The following is a 21673-nucleotide window of genomic DNA, read 5'->3' on the forward strand; positions in this document are numbered from 1 at the left end:
ACTCTAATAGTTTTACGTAAATTTTTGCCAATTTTGCATAGTGAATTATTATTCATGGTGATTGAACACCTCGAGAGTTCATAAGGCCTGTTCATAGTTAATACAAAAATTGTAAAGGTTATCATGATAATGGTAATTATTTTTTGAGTGTCGAGAAGAATTACCTGAGTTGGTACACTTATAGTTGAGGGGTGTTATCATCACATATAGAAGACCTGAGCCCACTAGGTTGCATTATTCCATTGCCTAGTCAATCTTACTGGTATCAAAGATGTTGTTCCTTCATAAGATCATTGCACCTTATTCCTCTTTCTTGATGATACCTTCCCCCCTTCAGGATTGACCACCATGCTCTTGCGTCCAATTCCAGAACACATGTTAAACCATTATTGTTACACATAAACATTAATGTTTTTTAACGTTACAGGACTCAACGAGTCCCAAGGCGAGGTTGGAAAAATGAGGCAAATTGCCTTTGGACTCAGACTCAATGGAGTCCTGATCGAGTGTTGGCTGACTCGCCGAGTCTTGCTGGTTGGACTTTGCCATCAGCCAACAAAAAATAATAAGCTTTTCAGCTCAAGGGCAGGAGGATTTATACAAATATAACATTTAAGCTAAGTTGCCGGTTTGGATTTCAATACAAATGCGGGTTCGAGATTCGTCTAAATTTTTTTGGGCTTGGGTTTGGATTCGTTTTGGGTTCATCTGTACAAAAACATGTGTTTTTAAAAATATATATATGTGTGTAATAATCCCTGCTTGCTCTGATCAAGGAGATCAAGTTTGGGCTAGAAGTATTTAGTCAAACAGTTAGCATGTAACCCGGGTCTTAAGCTTGGATACTGCTGTAAGAAATCCGATTCACGGGAATATAGTAACAAGACCAAAGGAATGTGCAAACAATATGAAAACTCAAGAAATAACAGTTGACTTTTTATTATTCTCCACTACAGCAGACCTCATACAGCATTTAATCTGTCCGAAACCATGAAGGAGTAATCACTAACTGTATCCTAACAAACTAATCTATCTTTACATTACTAACACAAGTTACCAACACAAACAAATGATAAAGAGAACCTGATATAAATCACAGTTAACTGAGGGACTGTGCTGCTGTCTACGGCATGTCTTTAATGATCTCAGTTTGGGACTGCTAACTCCCAATTACTCTAATGTGCACTAGATACTGGTAATCTGTCACAGCGTGGTGTCTATGACCTGTGAACTAGATACTGGTAATCTGTCACAACGTGGTGTCTATTGCCTATTGAAGAAAGGCCTGAACATTGTCTAGGACAATTCTAGGTGATAGTTCACAACTTGTCTTGCAGATTATTGTAATGAAGGCGCCCATGTGGGTTAGCTTATTCTACTTATGAATTCTATAATTCTGCATTTGCAGAGCAAATAAGAAGTCCATATTTTGTTCTTGCATTTGCTGTTGTTTCTTTGTTTTCTGTTGTGAGTTTGTGGTTTTAAGGGGAGCACCCTTCATCACAAGTATTTAAATCACCACGTATATTAAATTAGTTAATAACTTTAATCATGATTATTAATACATCATTAAGTTTAATTCATGTATTTTCCATTACACACTGTTCATGAAACTGGGTATGGGAATCCGTGTAGGGCACAACCTTCGACACCATGGTTTAGTTTGTGTAAAACCATGTAGGGCACATTGGAAAACCACTATATAACATAAAACCAATACCACTTAGGGCAAAAAAACCATTGGTAGAGTAACTTCAAACTGGTTAGGGCACATTAACTAAGCCACTGTATAATGTAAAAGCAAATCAAGTAGGGCACGAAACAATACATGTTGTGAAATATAACAGTTCCAAAAAGGGGTGTGACACTAATGTGTCTGTGAAAGAATCAAACCCATGCATTGTCCACCATAGAATCAGATCATATAGTGTCCTAGTCTCCCTATCCATGTTTGACTCTTTTAAATATCCCCTAAGAGGCAATCTTTGCTCACTTAGTACGAATAATGTTGGCTTGTGTATACATCTTCTAAATGGATTTCATGACATTATCTTCACCTCATCATCTTGTGTAGGGGTAATTCTACTAAGCCTTTGCACATACCACTTTGGGCTCAATTTGTAGGCAGTGATATGCAAGGGATTATTGAGCTAATCCTGTCATTGTTTAATGATTTGTTTAATATGTTCATTTTAGAACTCTATATTGGTACTACTCTCTGTATTTCAACAATCGCACTACTTAAACCAAATAGACATGAGATTATTGATATTAGATAATCACTTAAAACTTTCCTATGGAAATTTCTGACAACAAACTAGACAATGCCAATTTAATATATATTCCTTCTTATATAGGTATAGTTCTGCCGAAGTAGAAAATTTACAAGTTCATTTATGAAGCCAACCTTATGCATGTTGGGATTAAATTCACATTAGAAGCTTGGATGGAAAATTTTGTTCCTTTTTCCAACATATTATAGCTGGTCTTCTGTAGGCTTTCAGCTGTCATATATTATGTTGAGTTGTTATACATTTCTAAAACAAAGGCATTAATGTTAAAACACCTTGTTCTATTTTCACTATGGCAGGTGGTCATTGCTAGAAAAGTATAGTTGCTCAGCTTCAAAACTTCACTTGAAGCCAAGACGTTTCAAGACCTTTGTTACTGCTCTGGTTCGTTGATGTGAATTCTTCTAATACATAGTTGCATTCACATGTCTATTGGATGTTAAATCCATCATTAAATGTTATTCTATTCTATCTAGGAGCAGAGAACCATGGAGTAAATATATCTTAGCACTAATCCTACTCTTGTTTGACATACAGGCACATGCACTTTTGAAGGATCAGAAAAAGACAAAACGAAAACAATCTCTACAAGATAATGCCATTTCTGCCACTGGTGAGATTCCGGCGGGTCCAAGCAAAGCAGTTGTCAGTGATCCTGAGTCAGCAAAAATGTTGGACATTGAAGCACAAAATCTTCAAAAGATTGGATCCGGAAAGGGGACTACAGTTAAGCGAAATGTGGGCCAAAGTACAAACCGTTGCAAAGGAGAGAATTCAAAAGTTAAACCTTGTCAACGACGTAGAAAGGCTTCGGGTAGATATTATATGCCTAATTACATTATTTGATAACATAATAGCAAATAATTAGCTATGTTATTAAATGCTATTCGTGCGAATTTTATTTAGTATCTAGTTACTTTCATCAGTGTTATCAGAACAGTGAACAAGAATAAATTAACAAGGTTTCTAAAAAGTGAAAGGAAGGGAACCTGGCAAAGTTACAAAAGTTAATGATTTTATTTGAATATCTCTGTTATTTTTTAACACTAAAGATGTTGCTTTCTTGAAAATCTTAATTAATCATTATTTGCTCCAGCCAATCAGGAAATTGGAATCAACTAGGTGCTCTCAGTGATATGGTCTTGATTGTGCAAAGGTTCCCTCTTAGTCTAATGCTCCTTTTATCTCCAATCTCTCTCCCTTTGACATCAATGGCAATGTGTCTTTAGGGCTAATAGACTGACTTCCCCTGAACTTATGCTTCTCATGAAACATTTAGTGAATGGATGAGAGTGACATTACTCCCAATTTCGCCCTTAGGTGCTCAAAGGTCTCCTTGGTAAGGGGCTTTGTAAAAATATCTGTTACCTGCCTAGTTGATACATATTCCAATTTTACTTGCCGCTCAAATACCTGCTCTCTAAGGAAGTGATATTTGATTGATATATGCTTCATCTTGGAGTGGATGACTGGATTCTCTGATATATTAATTGCACTTGTATTTTCGCAAAAAATGGGGATGGGATGCTCATATTCAATCTTGATGTCTTTTTGCTTCATCCTTAACACTTGTGCACAAGAAGCTACTGCTGCAATGTATGCGGACTCAGCCGTAGATAGAGTAACTAAAGCCTATGTCTTGCTTAGCCATGAGAAAAATGTTCCTCCACTTGTGCTTCTTCTATCATCAATATTACCCCCAATCTACATTTGTGTAGGCTGTGAGATAGATCTTTTTCTCTTGGTTACCATAATGCAAGGTCCGTAGTGCCTTTTAAATACTTAAATATTGTCTTAACTGCTAAAACACGAGTCTCCTTTGGTGTTGATCGGAATTGTGCTACTAATCCTATTGCCTACAAGAGATCAAGCCTTGTGGCTGTTACATACAATAGATTTCCAATCATAGATCTATATTGAGCTTGATTTGCATTGGGAGAGTCATCCTTTTTACCAAGCTTGCAATCTGTAATCATGGGAGTGCTAACTGGATTGCAACCTTCCATTCCAAATTTCCTCAACTTTTCTCTAATTTATTTGCCCCGGGATATGAAAATCCCCTTATTTGATTGCTCAATTTATATGTCCATGGAAAAGATTAATTCATCAATCATGGACATTTCAAATTCTTGTTGCTTATTAATAGCAAATGCTTTAAACATTTTTCAATACCCTCGCCAAAATTGATACCATCCACATATACTACCACTATTGAAAGATTGTTACCTTTTGATTTGATGTATAAGCTACTATCTGCCGCTCCTGTTTTGAAGTACTGGTCTTGAAGATACTTATCCAATCTAGAGTACCATGCTGCTGGGGCTTGTTTTAGTCCATAGAGTGCTTTCTTGAGTTTGCATACTTGATCTTTCTTCTTTGATAGTATAAATCCCTCGGGTTGTTCAATAGACACCTCTTCTTCCAAGTCCCAATTTAGGAAAGCTGATTTTACATCCATTTAGTACACCTTGAACCTTTTACAACTTGCAAATGCTAGAAACATTCTGATTGCTATCAATCTTGCAGCTTTTGCAAATGTCTCTTCAAAATCCACTCCTTCTACCAGAGCATAGCCTTTGCAAACAAGCCTTGCTTTGTTCTTTGTGATCACTCTATTTGCACCCATCTTGTTTTGAGATATCTGCTTGGTTCCAATAACGTTCTTCTCTTTGGGTCTTGGAACAATTTCCCATGTGTTATTCTTTTCAATTTCGTGATTCTTCCTCCATTGCTTTTACCCAATGCTTGTCTTCTCTTGCTTCATTGAAGTTCTTTGGTTCTATCTTGGAAAGAAGGCAAACGTGTGCATGCTGAGTGGTGTTAGCAAGTCTTCTTCTTGTTTGAACTTCCCTTTCTTGGTCTCCAATTATCAAGTCTTCAAGATGGTTTGTTTGGATGAATTTCGAGGCTCCTTGATGGTATTTTTGAAGGAGTTTTGGAACTTTCTTGTTCTAATTCTTCCTCTTCTTCTTTTGGATCTTTTTCTTTACATGTATTTGATATTTTAGAATTTTCTTCTACCATGTTTTCAAATTGCTTTTCTTAATCAATTCTCACTTTGTATTCTCAATGACTTTATGAAGTATTTTGTTGTAACATCTATATGCTTTACATTTTTGAGGAGCATCTAAGAAAAACTCTTCATCTGCTCTAGCATCAAATTTACCCAAGCCATCTTCATCCCTTATAATATAACATGTGCTTCCAAAAACTTTGAAGTGCCTAAGTGTTGGAGGTCTTCCTTTCCATAACTAATAAGGTGTCTTGTAGGTTACCCCTTAATTATTTTGTGAGCATCTACCCCTTGGAAGCACCAATTCCCTCTTGAAATGTAGGCACCGACCTACTAGATGAAGCACCAACTTCAACACTAAATTCTGCTATAATAAATGGTAACAATTTCTGAATTTTTCTTTCACTCTGATCTGATCCTAAATATGCCAAAACAAGATCACCCTGTTTTGTTCAGAAAGTTCTTGTACATATATCTCTGGAGTATACTTCCTTGTTGTTGATGTTTTATCTTTTAAATCTTCTCTGAAGTTCTGATGTATATCTAAGTTACCGATTTGGGTCCAGATATGAATGCGGATGCATGAAATATATATATATATATATATATATATATATATATATATATATATATATATGCAAATAACTGCAAGAAACATACAAAATTAAATCATTTGATAGTCTGATACTTCACCAGTAATATCGATCAAGATATTTGATAGTTCACATATATTTGAATTGAAATTCAATTAACCAATAACTCAATATTCAAGAAGCCATTGTTGGAATCACTGCTGCTGTTAAACCAAAAGTTCAAGCTATCAATGAATGTCACAACAGCCAAAGACAAGGATCCACGGGAGGCGCTTAATCACATGTCACAAATCCATCAGTCTACCTTCACCTAGAAGGGATGGAGGCACCAACATCCCTACAGCCATATCATATGAGTTTATGTTCAGATTCCAATGCAAATCAGAAAATCATTACAATTACAAAATCAAAATATAGTTCATGATTCAATATTTATCAATTTGAATCAGAATCATATGGATTCGCAAAAAAATCCTCATAATTTCCAACTCTTCCAACTGCTGCAAGCTCAAGATCATTTGAACTGAAAACAGTTCCACTTGTGCTAGAAGCACCATGTGTCATGATGTTATCATCATCATCATTTGTGGTTGTAGTAAGATCTTGAATCATTGCCTCCAAGTTCACACACTTAGGTTCTACATCCCAAAGTTTGGCTGCCCCTTTTAGGGATCCTCCTTATGTGACAAATGACACCATTTGGTATGACTGTAAACCAAGCCGTTAGCTTTTTTTCAGCCCAAATGGTTATGCTTCACTGAGTGGGTAGAGTATGTACTCTAATTTTGTTCAACAACATAAGAACTTGCAACTTGGACAATGTTCATAAAATTAAAGTAATTCATAAAAATGAAAAACATAAAATTAAAGTAATTCATAAAAATGAAAAACAATTTAAAGAATTGTAGAATACAATTGATAAACAAAAAAAAGCTTATTTGTGAGAGGATCTTGATTGAAAGAGATTGTAGATACTTAAATGGTTGACCATAGAGGCACCACAATGTGATAGCTCCCATGTCACTTTGGTCCTTTATAGCAATTGCACTAAGTTTTGCTTCCAAAACCAATAAGCGAAATTCTGTCCTAACTTTTTTGTGCATGTCATCATCTTTGAAGAGACTTGCAAAAGCTTTGTAGCACTCACTAGCAACTTCTTCATCCGCATATGGTGCTAATCTATCTGGCATAGCAAGTACTTATTCGCTATAGTACCTTTGAGATTTGGCAAATGTAAGGAGCTGCAATGGGGTAGTCATTTTTTCCGACAATGATGAATGATTGTTTCCAGTTGATTACATGAGGCTACATATTGTATGGGGTCATTCTCATGTGTTTGTATGAAAAGTTTTACGTTCTCTACCATTGTGTCCATGCCATCATAGACATTCCCCAAACAAGGTTCCTCTGTATCAGGAAAGTGTAGCATAGTCATGATAGTGTCCATGAAATCTAATACAAATTGCACAAGAGCCCACTAATTGTCAGCCAAGATCAATGCCTTGACCTTTTGGACTCTCTAAATTCAAAACCTTCAATATACCCCATTGGCTAGAATAACCATTTAGCTTAATGCCCCTTGCACCTTGACAAGTTGTCTCATAACAATAGTATGAGATGCAAATTGTGTTTCAGCCAGCTAAGCAAGTTAATAACAAATTTTCAATAAATATTAAGCAAAGTTATATACAATTTGATAATTGAGCACGTGTGTAATAAATATTAAGATAATATCTTGTACTTTCTATAATAGTCAACTACTTGTCTGTAGTCCATCTTTCAGTCTAGATAGGAATGTTTCCTATCTTGTCTCTTTTGTCTTCAGTCCAGATAGGAATGTTTCCTATCCTGTCTCTAGTTTTGTTTCTAATTCCGTCTTCAGTCTACGTTGTTTCTTTTAGCAACAACGTCCTTGTAATTCTTTATAAGGAACACATTTGTTCCTCTGTTAATCAATGAATCATCCGGAAATCCGTTAATCTGCCAACTCTTCTTGAATCTTGTAACATGGTATTAGAGCTATTACTTCAATTTTTTCGAAAAAATTTATAATTTCTTCGTGAAATTATTTGTTTTAATTTTTTTCAAAATTATTTCTGTTGAATTTCTTTAAAACCCGCTTAGGGTTTTCGGCCTAGAGAAATTCTTGAACTCGGGTCTACCTGTGTTTGTTCAGCACACTCTAGCCCCATTCGTCCATGCACATCGATCCTTGAAGAAAAATCTGCCATTTTTTATCAAGAAATCTGAAGTTTTTTCAAGCTTTTTTCAGCTAGGGCCTTTTTTTTCGAAACCCTAATTTTTGGGGTCGAAAAAATATTTTGTTTGCAAATTCTTGGTGGGTTTTTCGAGAGCTCAACTGGGTTGTCGTCTGTTTTTTCTGGGTGCCTCGATTCTTATGCCTCGATTTTTGAGCCAGCAGATCTAGAAAACGGCAGGAGATTCTTTCTGGGTTTTTCGAGCTCTCTTCTGGGTCATTCTCTGATTCTTCTAGGTTTTTCATATTTTTGCCTCGAAGAACGTGCCTTCACAGATTTTCACAGTTTTTCATTGAAAAACGTGCCATGGCATCTCTGACAAATATTCTGCTAGAACATAATTCCAAATTCAATGGTCGCAATTATGGAACTTGGAAGCAGTGCATCATCGCAATCTTTGAATATCAAAACATCGATCAACTTGTTCTGGGTGTTACGCAGCGTCCGACTTCTCCGGGTCCTGATCAAGATACATGGGATCTGAACAATCGAGAGGCAGTAATGCTTCTCAAACTATCCGTAGCTGATGACCAGCGTTCTTAGATTCCATCCGGCAAGACAGCTGCGGAAATCTGGACACATCTAAAAGGTCTTCATGAGACTTCCGACAAGAGCAGAGCCTTCTGAATTTGTTTCTGTTTTTTTGGGTTTGTTGATTTTCTCCTCAAAAATCATTTCAAGTTGTCTGTAATACGCAAGGTTGCGTGAGATTTTGGGTTTGTTGATTTTCTCCTCAAAAATCATTTCAAGTTGTTTGTAATACGCAAGGTTGCGTGAGATTCTGGGTTTGTTGATTTTCTTCTCAAAAATCATTTCAAGTTGTCTGTAATACGCAAGGTTGTGTGAGATTTTGGGTTTTACCGTTTTTTCCACAAAAACGAAGTTTTGTAATTGCAATTTGTTTTGGGTCATAGCACTCTTCTGGCAAAGCTTCTTGGTTTCAGCATTCTGTAGATCCAGGGAGGGTCTCAATTATCACAGAATGTTCTGACATCTGTACGTTGACCATTAAGGGAGGGTATTAAGATAATATCTTGTACTTTCTATAATAGTCAACTACTTGTCTGTAGTCCATCTTTTAGTCTAGATAGGAATGTTTCCTATCCTATCTCTTTTGTCATCAGTCCAGATAGGAATGTTTCCTATCCTGTCTCTAGTTTTGTTTCTAATTCCGTCTTCAGTCTACATTGTTTCTTTTAGCAACAACATCCTTGTAATTCTTTATAAGGAACACATTTGTTCCTTTGTTAATCAATGAATCATCCGGAAATCCGTTAATCTGCCAACTCTTCTTGAATCTTGTAACAATAAAAACTTGTGCAATCAACCGATTCTTTATTGATGGCTATCACCATTTCCTTCCAATATGGTGATCTCACCATATTGAAAGTAAAACCGCTGGCATCTTGGCAATGTGCAATGGCTTGATCAGTAAGCTCTCTTGCCCCCATTTTAATGTGGTGTCCAATGGACCTCTTTGGCGGGAGGTAATTTCTATTTCGTCCTCTCCATCTCCCGGTTTAGGTAATTTGGAGTATATAAACTTTTTCAATGTTTTAACCAAATTATCGACAACTTCTTGTTCTTTTACATATGAAGTTATTTGTGCATTAGACAACCCCTTCCCCTTTGTGCCTTTGCACATTGTGAATCCTTTGCCAGCAGGGCCCATAAAATGAAGTTTGACCCCATATTTTGAGCTAGTGAATGGTTTGTCTTTGTTACTTTGACAGTAACAAAGATATGAGCAACCTCTTGCAACTTGTGATTCTCTTGACATATCTCCATAAAGGAGAATCTAAATCAATGTTGAAACTATTAACCCCTTGGCCTCCCACTCAACTTTGACTATTGGTGGCAGCCATTCTTACATAATATAATCTAATGTCTTGCTATAATAAGAAATTAAATTAATTAATTTTTACCCCTTTTCATTATAACATTATCACATTACAAAATAAAACATTTCTAGTGTGATTTCTCAACTAGTTTATAGAATAAAGTAATCAAAACAACTTTCATTCTATTTAAAAAAAATGCAAAGCTGGATTCTAAAATAGAAATATTCCTATCATCATTCATTAACTAATTTCTATCAACAAATAATATCCACCCAAACAAAAAAAAGCATACACAAACATTTAATAGAGAAAGAAGCAGACGGTCATTGATGATTTTTGCTGGTAGAGATAATATTTTTTTAATATATCATATTTTTACATATAGATTTGATATTTGTTTCATAAATTTATTTAACAAATTGATCAAGAAGCGGAAACAAAAGATAAACACTTATATTTTATGATGTGATTTTGTTAAAAAAAGTAAAATAAAAGTTGCTGAGTTTTGTTCTATTTTATAAATTGGTTAGAAAGTGATTATATAGATATTACAATTTTATATTGAAATTTTTAAAACAAAACAAATAATCCTCCACTCTACTGATAAAAAAAAAAAATTCCACCCGTTTTTTGACAAAACTAAATCACATTATAAAATAGAAATATGTTCATATCCTAATATAATATCTTTTTATTTATTTATTTATTCTAATTATTTTATTAGATGTTAACTGTATGGATATCAAAGCTGGAATTAATTGGACTAATATGTGACTTGACATCTTATATAGTGAGAATTTAAATAGATAGTGTTAAAATATGAAGTCAATAATATAAAAACATTATGTTATTTATGTAATTAAAAAATTAATAATTCTAGGATTGAACCAATAGCTTGTGAATAAAAGAAATATAGAATTATATGGTCACCTTACTTGATATGGTTAAAATTATATTAGTCATGATATGTAATGTGTCATTAAAAAAAATATCTTTAGCTCTCTCCTCTTTTGATGAAGAATCACAAAGAGGTATTTTATGCAAGGCATTCTACACAATGTAATATTACGAGGTAATTGGTAAATACTTGCTTATAAATAACAGAGACCGAAAGGTCAATTTATACAAAAGAATGAGACGATGTTTCCTTAGGAAACGATCGTAAAGAATAGAAACATTCTATTCCAGAGAAAGCAAAAAACGAAAGCAAACTAAAGCTAAAGATATTTACAAGATAACCATTAACTAATAATAGACGTCTTATCTATTATTGTAATACCCTCCCTTAATGGTTAATCTATCTAACACACCAAGCTGTCCTCTGAATTTGACAAACTTATCGGGACCAAGAGGCTTGGTGAGAATGTTTGCAGTCTGATCTGTGGTAGGAACATACTGCAGATCTATAGTCCTGTCTTCAACCAGCTATCGTATGTAATGACAATGAACATCCACATGCTTGGTTCGTTCATGGAAGACTGGATTCCGTGCTAACTTGATAACGCCTTCGTTATCAACAAACAAAGTAGTCGGTCCTGCTGGTGACATCTGCATATCCCCAAGCATCCGACGAAGCCAGACAGCTTCACATCCTGCCTTAACAGTCCCTCTGTATTCAGCCTCTGTAGAAGAGAGAGAAACTGCCTGCTGCTTCTTGCTGGTCCATGTGACTGCACCGGATCCCAAACTAAACACATATCCAGATGTTGACTTTTTATCATCAACAGAGCTTGCCCAATTTGAATCTGTGAACCCACTGAGTTTAGGATTAGAACTCCGAGAATACAGAAGTCCATAATCAGAAGTGCCCTTCACATAACGAAGCACACGCTTTGCTGCCATCCAATGATCAGCCTTAAGAGTTGTCATAAAGCGTGAAATATAGCTGACTGCGAAGCTAATATCAGGCCTAGTAGCAGATAGGTAGATGAGGCTGCCTACTAGTTGCCTATACGTAGTATCATCAACGGAAGGAGAATTAGACTTGGCTGATAACTTGAGACCTTTCTCCATAGGTGTAGATGCAGGTTTGCAATCCTGCATTCGGAATTTGTCTAACAAGGCCCTAGCATATTTGGACTGAGAGATGAATATACCAGAAGACTGTTGCCAAACTTCAACACCTAAGCAATAATGCATGAGCCCAAGGTCAGTCATATCAAAAGACTGGCATAAGTGTTGTTTGATTCCTTGAATCAAAGATGCCGAACTGCCAGTGATGACTAGATCATCCACATAGATAACCAGAAGGATGATGTCACTGTCAGTAGTCTTGATGTACAGATTTGAGTCTGAAGAACTCCTCTTGAAGCCTTGATCACTGAGGTACGTATCAATCTTGATGTACCATGCCCGAGGGGCCTGCTTCAAACCATAGAGAGCTTTTACCAATCTGAGAACCTGATGGTCTTTACCAGCAACCTTGAAACCAGGAGGCTGCGTCATGTAGACCTCTTCATGGAGATCACCATTCAGGAAAGCACTCTTTACGTCCATCTGATGGACCTTCCAGCCAAACTGTGCTGCCATGGCTAGGACTAATCTGATGGTGCTCATCTTTGTAGTAGGAGCAAAGGTCTCCTCATAATCAATGCCCTGACGCTGAGAAAAGCCCTTTGCCACTAAACGAGCTTTGTACTTATCCAAAGTACCATCTGATTTGTATTTGATTTTGTAGACCCATTTGCAGCTAATGGGTTTCTTCCCTGGGGGAAGATCAGAAAGGACCCAAGTGTTGTTCTTCAGCAGGCTCTGGTGTTCAGATTGCATGGCCTGTTCCCACTCTGGAATTCCTTTAGCCTCGGAATATGTTTGAGGTTCAAACACACTGTGAATGTTGGCCATAAGAGCAAAGTTAACAGAATCTATAGTTTTGCTCTTTTTCTGAGTAGTTCTCCCATCAATGAGCTCATCATCATGAAGATCAGCAAGTGTCTTAGCCCACCACTTAGGCCGGAGAGGAGAATGACCAACAATAGTACTAGGAGATGCTTGATCAACAGGATCCTGATCAGAAGAATCTGGATCAAACTCAGGTGAAGCATCTTCAAAACGAGGTGATCGTGCAGGAGAAGCCGGAGGTGGCTGTACAGGTATCACTGGCAGGACTGGAGCTGTAGGAGCTACTGGAGCCCTCCCAAACTTCGTTTTTGTGGAAAAAACGGTAAAACCCAGAATCTCACACAACCTTGCGTATTACAGACAACTTGAAATGATTTTTGAGGAGAAAATCAACAAACCCAGAATCTCACGCAACCTTGCGTATTACAGAAAACTTGAAATGATTTTTGAGGAGAAAATCAACAAACCCATTAAAAACAGAAACAAATTCAGAAGGCGAAAAATGCAGCTTCGCCTTGATCAGGGCCCGGAGAAGTCGGACGCTGCGTAACACCCAGAACAAGTCGATCGGTGTTTCAATATTCGAAGATTGCGATGATGCGCTGCTTCCAGGTTCCATAATTGCGACCATTGAATTTGGAATTATGTTCGAGCAGAATATTTGTTAGAGATGCCATGGCACGTTTTTCAATGAAAAACTGTGAAAATCTGTGAAGGCATGTTTTTCGAAGCAAAAATACGAAAGACCCAGAAGAATCAGAGAATGACCCAGAAGAGAGCTCAAAAAACCCAAAAGGAATCTGCTGTCGTTTTTTGGATCTGCTGGGTCGAAAATTGTGGCACAAAAATCGAGGCACCCAGAAAAAACGGACGACAACCCAGTTGAGCTCTCGAAAAACCCACCAAGAATCTGCAATCAAAATATTTTTTTGACCCCAAAAATTAGGGTTTCGAAAAAAAACGGCCCTAGCTGAAAAAAAGCTTGAAAAGACTTTAGATTTCTTGATAAAAAATGGCAGATTTTTCTTCAAGGATCGATGTGCATGGACGAATGGGGCTAGAGTGTGCTGAACAAACACAGGCAGACCCGAGTTTGGGAATTTCTCTAGGCCGAAAACCCTAAGCGGGTTTTAGAGAAATTCAACAGAAATAATTTTGGAAAAATTTAAACAAATAATTTCACGAAGAAATTATAAATTTTTTCAAAAAAATTTAAGTAATAGCTCTGATACCATATTACGAGGTAATTGGTAAATACTTGCTTATAAATAATAGAGACCGAAAGGTCAATTTATACAAAAGAATGAGACGATGTTTCCTTAGGAAACGATCGTAAAGAATAGAAACATTCTATTCCAGAGAAAGCAAAAAACGAAAGCAAACTAAAGCTAAAGATATTTACAAGATAATCATTAACTAATAATAGACGTCTTATCTATTATTGTAATATGTAATACAGGAACACTCTCCAACTCGATTTTATTGAGTAAAATTATTCAAAGTGTTTTATAGTAGATTAAATTAAACATATAGGTTGAATAGCTTGCAACGTAGGATGTTATGGATGTGATTTAATTGAAATCGATATTATGACTAGTCTGTTGATTGTATATTATAAGCATGCCTACTTAGCATTCATATATTAAATTATTGAGGATTATCATTGGGAAGTAATCCTTGAAAGTGACTTGCGCTTAGATTGTTAACCATATTGGATTGTCAATTCTTATGGAGGTGTGAAAGGGTTTCTACTGCATCACTCATGATACTTTCTCCTCGTTTTAAGACAAGATGTAACTAATGATATTACATGCACACTCGTTATGGGAATATATTCCTTTACTATGAATAAGCATGATTATATATATATAAATAAAATTTATTTGGGCATTTATTCGAGTGTAAATTTTTGTGCATTAGATAAAACATGTCGCTGACTTCTGCCAACGCTTTACATATTTGATGTTCTTCTTTAATGCCAATAGATATCCTTTTGAACTAGGTCCTTGCTATTTTACCAATCTCCATCAAATGAACTCTATTTGTCTTGTAACATAATACAACAAGTGGCTATAATTTGTTGTATAGTCTCGATTCTCACCATTGTATACTTTGAAAGAGTGAGACAGCTACTGTAAGACATGGAGTCTCTGTTGACAGAGTTTAATGTTTCAACCATGGCCAATATATTCTTCCAGGCTAATACCAGATTTGATGTTTGGCCAGGCTAATATATCCTCTTTATCTTTTAATAATCTCATTCTTGATGGTTGTTGCATACCTTATTTAATGGAACCTTTTCTTCATAATTATTTTCTTTTCCTAGTTTGTCTTTTTCTTTATCGTCTCTGCTGTATGTATTGCTGCTGACTGTCTTCTTTCTGTCTACACATATTAATAATAGTTTGTTATATTGTTGTTTGTGATGTATAGCTAACTTATATGTAAATGTTTTACTTAACACACACACACAAACATATATCATTTAATATATTGCTGTTATATATATATATATCCAACTGCATATTTAAATTTCCTTTATTACATATGTCATACTATGTCTTTCTATGCATCTCATGTCTTTCACTTTGACATCAATGACAGTATCTCATCAGTTACTATTGGAAATTTGAGCAGACAGAAAGGAAATTATATGCAATAATACTAAATTACTCTTATTCCCCTTCTCACGTTCCTTTCAATTATATTTATAGGATTCCTTTATATCCTACATTCTAGGAAACAACTTCTCTAATTATATGTGCTGCTTTAATAATCCACTATAAAATTTCAATCAGTTACTTTCTCGCATAGAATAACAGGTTCAACTATTATTGTAACTTCATTTTTATTATATCCACTCACGTGAATACTAACATAATTTATAGCACTGGAGCCCTTAGTTTGAACATGTTGAGATGGTAGATCACACAAACTAGAAACAGAAATGTATGCCTACACATACCATTAGGTCGGTAAACTGCTATGAAATTTCTCTGGCTCATGATCTTGATTTAAAGGAAATGGACCTCACATCAACCTTTTGATGGTTTTCTCATAGGTATAACACTAATCATTACATTAACACAGAGACACATTCCCCTCTTTTTGCCCCATGTTTCGATGACAAGGATGCACCAAGGACTTGGGGACACCATTCCCCCGTCCCCAGTGGCACTGCCAGATTCCACCACCTCCGCTGATGGACATCTCAGTGTTGACTATTTGCTGATTCAACTATTTATGTTCAATGTTCGATGTTCCAATTCAATGCAATGTTCAAGTATATACTCTTTTACATGTTTATATCTTATATTGCAATACATCTTTTTATAACTAGCATTTTAAGTATCATATGTATTGTATATACAAACCCCCTTGTCCCCACCCACCGTCCCCCCCCGCTGTCCCAAATTAAAGCTCCTTTGTCCCCCCATAATGGCATCCTCCTGTCCCCCAAGGCGGTGTAACCATGCTAATAATGAAATGAAGATGAACTCCCTTATCTGTTCAGCTCACAAATTTTTTTTTTGGGATCACCACTATCCTTTTGAAGATCTATGAATTGCATTATACAAGCTTTCTCGTTCTTATAATATTTTACACTAAGAGGTTACATAAGAGAAAAACACACATGAATAGCAATAGTTACACTTGTACATCATGCCACACAATAGAAATCGAAATCCTGCCGAATCTGATAAGTGACCTGCTGATTGTCCTTCCTCTGTTGCCTCCCAGCTGCAGTTGTCTAGCATAGCATGGTTTCACAGTTCCCATAGACAACTGTCTGGGATTGACTGAACACAGTGGTGATATTGAAGTATACTTTAAGGAAATTGGTGATTGGACTAGATGTTTAAATATGTACCTTGAGTTTTCCACCTCAGCTTGGGGATGAAACTAGTCAATGTCATTAGAAAACACCGTTTTGATAGTTGGCTAGTATTTTGAGCAAGACTCAAAATAAATTGTGTGGCTATGTGCAGTACCTGTTACAATATTCAAGAAGAGTTGACAGATTAACGGATTTCCGGATGATTCATTGATTAACAAAGGAACAAACGTGTTCCTTATAAAGAATTACAAGGACGTTGTTTCTAAAAGAAACAACGTAGACTGAAGACGGAATTAGAAACAAAACTAGAGACAGGATAGGAAACATTCCTATTTGGACTGAAAAAAAAAGAGACGGGATAGGAAACATTCCTATCTAGACTGAAAGACGGACTACAGACAAGCAGTTGACTATTATAGAAAGTATAAGATATTATCTTAATACCCTCCCTTAATGGTCAACGTACGAATGTCGGAACATTCTGGGATAATTGAGACCCTCCCTGGATCTACAGAATGTTGAAACCAAGAAGCTTTGCCAGAAGAGTGCTATGACTCAAAATAGGTTGCATTTACAAAACTTCGTTTTTTGTGGGAAAAACGGTAAAACCCAGAATCTCACGCAACCTTGCGTATTACAGACAACTTGAAATGATTTTTGAGGAGAAAATCAACAAACCCAGAATCTCACACAACCTTGCGTATTACAGACAACTTGAAATGATTTTTGAGGAGAAAATCAACAAACCCAGAAAAAACAGAAACAAATTCAGAAGGCTCTGCTCTTGTCGGAAGTCTCATGAAGACCTTTTAGATGTGTCCAGATTTCGGCAGCTGTCTTGCCGGATGGAATCTGAGAAAGCTGGTCATCAGCTACGGATAGTTTGAGAAGCATTACTACCTCTCGATTGTTCAGATCCCATGTATCTTGATCAGGACCCGGAGAAGTCGGACGCTGCGTAACACCCAAAACAAGTTGATTGGTGTTTTGATATTCGAAGATCGCGATGATGCGCTGCTTCCAAGTTCCATAATTGCGATCATTGAATTTGGAATTATGTTCGAGCAGAATATTTGTCAGAGATGCCATAGCACGTTTTTCAATGAAAAATTGTAAAAATCTGTGCAGACACGTTTTTTGAGGCAAAAATACGAAAGGCCCAGAAGAATCAGAGAATGACCCAGAAGAGAGCTCGAAAAACTCAGAAGGAATCTGCTGTCGTTTTTTGGATCCGCTGGCTCGAAAATTGAGGCACAAAAATCGAGGCACCTAGAAAAAATGGACAACCCAGTTGAGCTCTCGAAAAACCCACCAAGAATCTGCAAACAAAATATTTTTTCGACCCCAAAAATTAGAGTTTCGAAAAAAAAAGCCCTAGCTGAAAAAAGCTTGAAAAAACTTCAGATTTCTTGATAAAAAATGGCAGATTTTTCTTCAAGGATCGATGTGCATGGACGAATGGGGCTAGAGTGTGCTGAACAAACACAGGCAGGCCCAAGTTCGGGAATTTCTCTAGGCCGAAAACCCTAAGCGGGTTTTAGAGAAATTCAACAGAAATAATTTTGAAAAAATTTAAACAAATAATTTCATGAAGAAATTATAAATTTTTCAAAGAAATTCAAGTATTGGCTCTGATACCATGTTACAAGATTCAAGAAGAGTTGACAGATTAACGGATTTCCGGATGATTCATTGATTAACAGAGGAACAAATGTGTTCCTTATAAAGAATTACAAGGACGTTGTTTCTAAAAGAAACAATGTAGACTGAAGATGGAATTAGAAACAAAACTAGAGACAGGATAGGAAACATTCCTATTTGGACTGAAAAAAAAAGAGATGGGATAGGAAACATTCCTATCTAGACTGAAAAACGGACTACAGACAAGTAGTTGACTATTATAGAAAGTATAAGATATTATCTTAATAGTACCTGCCCAACACCACATGCTTTTTGGAGCCAGCATAGAGAGAAAAAATTGAGGTCTAGATCCCAAAAAGCAGTTAGTGGAGGTCATTTAATAGACATCTTATAACATGATCTCTAATCCATAGAGGCATGATCTTCAAGGTCATACAGGTATTCATGGGTTACAAAGTTTTTTAAAATTTTTTGTAAGAGGTATTGATTGAGGTAGTAAGGAGGCAAAATAATTTTGTATTGGCTGTTCCACACAGCCCTGCACATCATTTAGACTTGTGGATAGGCCGTGTGAGGCAAAGCCCAATGAAAGTGATGACAAAACCCTCTACAGAGCGATGTAAAAAAGAGTTCATGGAACAAGTATGAGATCATCATGGGTTGTGTCAAACTGATCTGTTTTTGCAACAAGTATGAGATCATCTATATTTAACTGTAACGTTATTACATTTCTAGCTAGCTGAATACTCCCTTCTTTATCATTGTTTATCCACTCTTTCAAACAAGGCAAGGAGAGCAGTGATCTGTGCTGATAGTAATTTGAATCCAAAGGCATTCTAATATTCCACCACTTGTTTTTAACTTTTTCTTTGACCAGCTCATGAAGCCTATGAACTACTGCACTGTACTCATGATGAAACCGTAGTTCCTCCATCTTGTTTCAAAATTTTGCTCTAGGTACTTTGTCAAATGCTTTTCAAAGATCAACGAAGTGACATAAAGCTTCTCCTTGGTTGTTTGATATTTTTTAATGAAAAAGCTAAAGTTAAAAATGTGATCAATAGTGGAGTGTATTGTCCTTAAACCTGCTTTTGTTTGCCCCCTTTCCCTCTTTTTCTACCCAGCTGTCAATTGTGTTCTTTACCATGCTTCTGAAAAGTTTTCCAAGAAATGGATTGACCATTATATTTGGTAGTTTGATGGATTACTGATATCCCCTTTTTTGTAGAGAGGGATAATGACACTAGTTGTTTACTCTATACGGAAGCCCCGTTGGCTGCACCCTTGAAAATGCTTTTGATGTGTGGTATGCAGACCTCCATTCCCCATTTTCAATATCCTGCATGAAGGCCAAACATTTTATATGTATATATTTGTAAAGTTCAGTAAATTATCTTTCACAGTTATGGGTTCTTGCTACTTCTGTCCGTTGATGCTAGAAGTGTTTTGGTGCTGATGTTGTCCCAAGTATGCTGATATTGACAAGAATTTGTCCATGTGCTAATACTGGAAAATCCATGACTTATCATTTGGAGCCATTTTCCATCCTTGAGAAGTGATGGCCTCCATCCATTACACCAAGTTGATGACTAAGTGAGGACACATATTCTCAAGCTTACCTTTGGTAAATCATATTCCTTTTTATCCCTCTTATAATATTCTTAAAATGCACCAAAAGCAATGGTCAATTTACGGTTTAGTAAATTGTGGGATAAGAAAATTACCATAAAACTTGTAAGTTTGTTTATATATGTTGGAAAAGTTATACATCATTGATAGATATTAGAAAGTATGAGTTTGAGCAGGAGTATGAGTTTCTTACATTTTCCATGGAAATTCTATTTCTTTACAGATGGCCTAGTTTCCTCAGCTGCTTTTAAAAGATGGGAGAAGGCTGCTAATGCAGGAGTAACATTAGTTGCAGAAGCGGCTGAGCAGCTAGAGCGTGCTGCTCTTGCCAAGCAAAACCCTTCAGATGAGGCAGTTTTGCAAAGTCCTAATGAACAAGCTCTTCCATCACTTGCGGAGGGAATGCACTTACCAAGAAAGAGGAATGGACAATTGCAAGCCAATGCACTGAAAGCAAGTGCATTGCAAGGTGCAACACCACAGCAATTGTCACAGCCCTTTCAAAACTCGGACTTGTTCAAAGCTCCAGTGGCTTGGTATAATTCTGAATTATCAGAAAGGGCAGGTAGTGCTGCAAAACTTAAATTGCAATTGTTTCCTGTTGATGACTTTACACGGAAAGCATTGGAGAAGGTGATGGCATCATTAAAATGGCATGTTTTAGAGGTTTTTATAGCAACTTACAATTAGGTTTTCAAGTTTGCTAATTCTTTATCATCACGTGTCCTTACAGGATGGGCATAATCCATACTTGGAGCTTACTCTGAAGGCTCGTAAGATGATTTCATCAGTGCTTCAACATCTTATGCAGAAATGGGGAAGTTCAAGTGTTGCATCAGGTGAACTAATGCTGTTTCCGTACAATGCACAATGCAAAGATCTTCTCAACAGTCAAAGTTGGACACTGAATGATACTGCTGCCTGTGCTGGAGATGTGTATGCAGCTCTTGGAAGTCCTACAATCTTCCGTTTAAGGTAGTTAATTGGGGATGTTATTAAAGTAGTATGAATTTTGTTTCCATATAGGCTTTTTTGATTAGCATTTTTTTGCAGGTATGGTTGGTTCTCTTCTCGTGTTCAGCAGATATCAAATGAAGAGCCCTGTCAGCATCCTGCTTTCAGTGTATCTCATCCAAATGACATGATTGACAAAAGCACAATGCCTGAAAATAATCGAATTGGTAAGTTGCGCAAATTAGATGTTAGTAGAAGTGAAGAAGTGACTGATTGGACCAATGCAGAAAATATATCTGGAAGTTTTGGCTATGACTATGGTCTCAAAGCAAGGCAGAGTGGGCGTTTGCACAATGGCTCAGATATAGAACTTCCTTTTGCTCATGTTTCAAACCAAACTTCACACGTTTTCTCTGATTATGCACCATCCATTACCCTTCCTCTTGAGTATGTTCAATCAACTGCCCAAATGTCAACAGTAACAAGTGTAAAAGATCCAGTTGTGTCAGTAAGGCATACGCTATCCTTTCCGCACAGATTTAGTCCAAGGTCAGCAGGGGAAGTTGAAGACAAGTGCAAGCCTAGTGATCAGGGCAACACAAACTCACCTCAAGCTATCTGTTCTAGTTTACCAGATCCAATTTTGCACAATGGAGTGCCTGCAAAAGTTTGCAGAGTCCCAGAATACACCAGTCAATTACGCTGTTCATGGCAAAATGAAGAATGTAATGGTGGATTTGTGGAAAGGCTTGTGGGAAATCAGGTAACTGTTGT

The 21673-nt window shown here is 36.5% G+C and overlaps 1 protein-coding gene across 1 annotated transcript in view; it reads left to right on the forward strand.

Moving 5' to 3' along the window:
• TKI1 (TSL-kinase interacting protein 1) overlaps positions 1-21673 on the forward strand; it is a 74696-nt gene that overhangs the window by 30549 nt on the left and 22474 nt on the right. Inside the window, exons 5-9 of the mRNA XM_089821693.1 lie at positions 2591-2675; positions 2829-3105; positions 20169-20578; positions 20679-20920; positions 20999-21662. Of these exons, the coding sequence (XP_089677819.1) occupies positions 2591-2675; positions 2829-3105; positions 20169-20578; positions 20679-20920; positions 20999-21662 (1678 nt within the window). The remainder of the gene's footprint in view (positions 1-2590; positions 2676-2828; positions 3106-20168; positions 20579-20678; positions 20921-20998; positions 21663-21673) is intronic.

This window comes from Cupressus sempervirens, chromosome 3 (assembly GCF_028749045.1).
Source record: "Cupressus sempervirens isolate cs-2001-9-10 chromosome 3, ASM2874904v1, whole genome shotgun sequence".
NCBI lineage: Eukaryota > Viridiplantae > Streptophyta > Pinopsida > Cupressales > Cupressaceae > Cupressus > Cupressus sempervirens.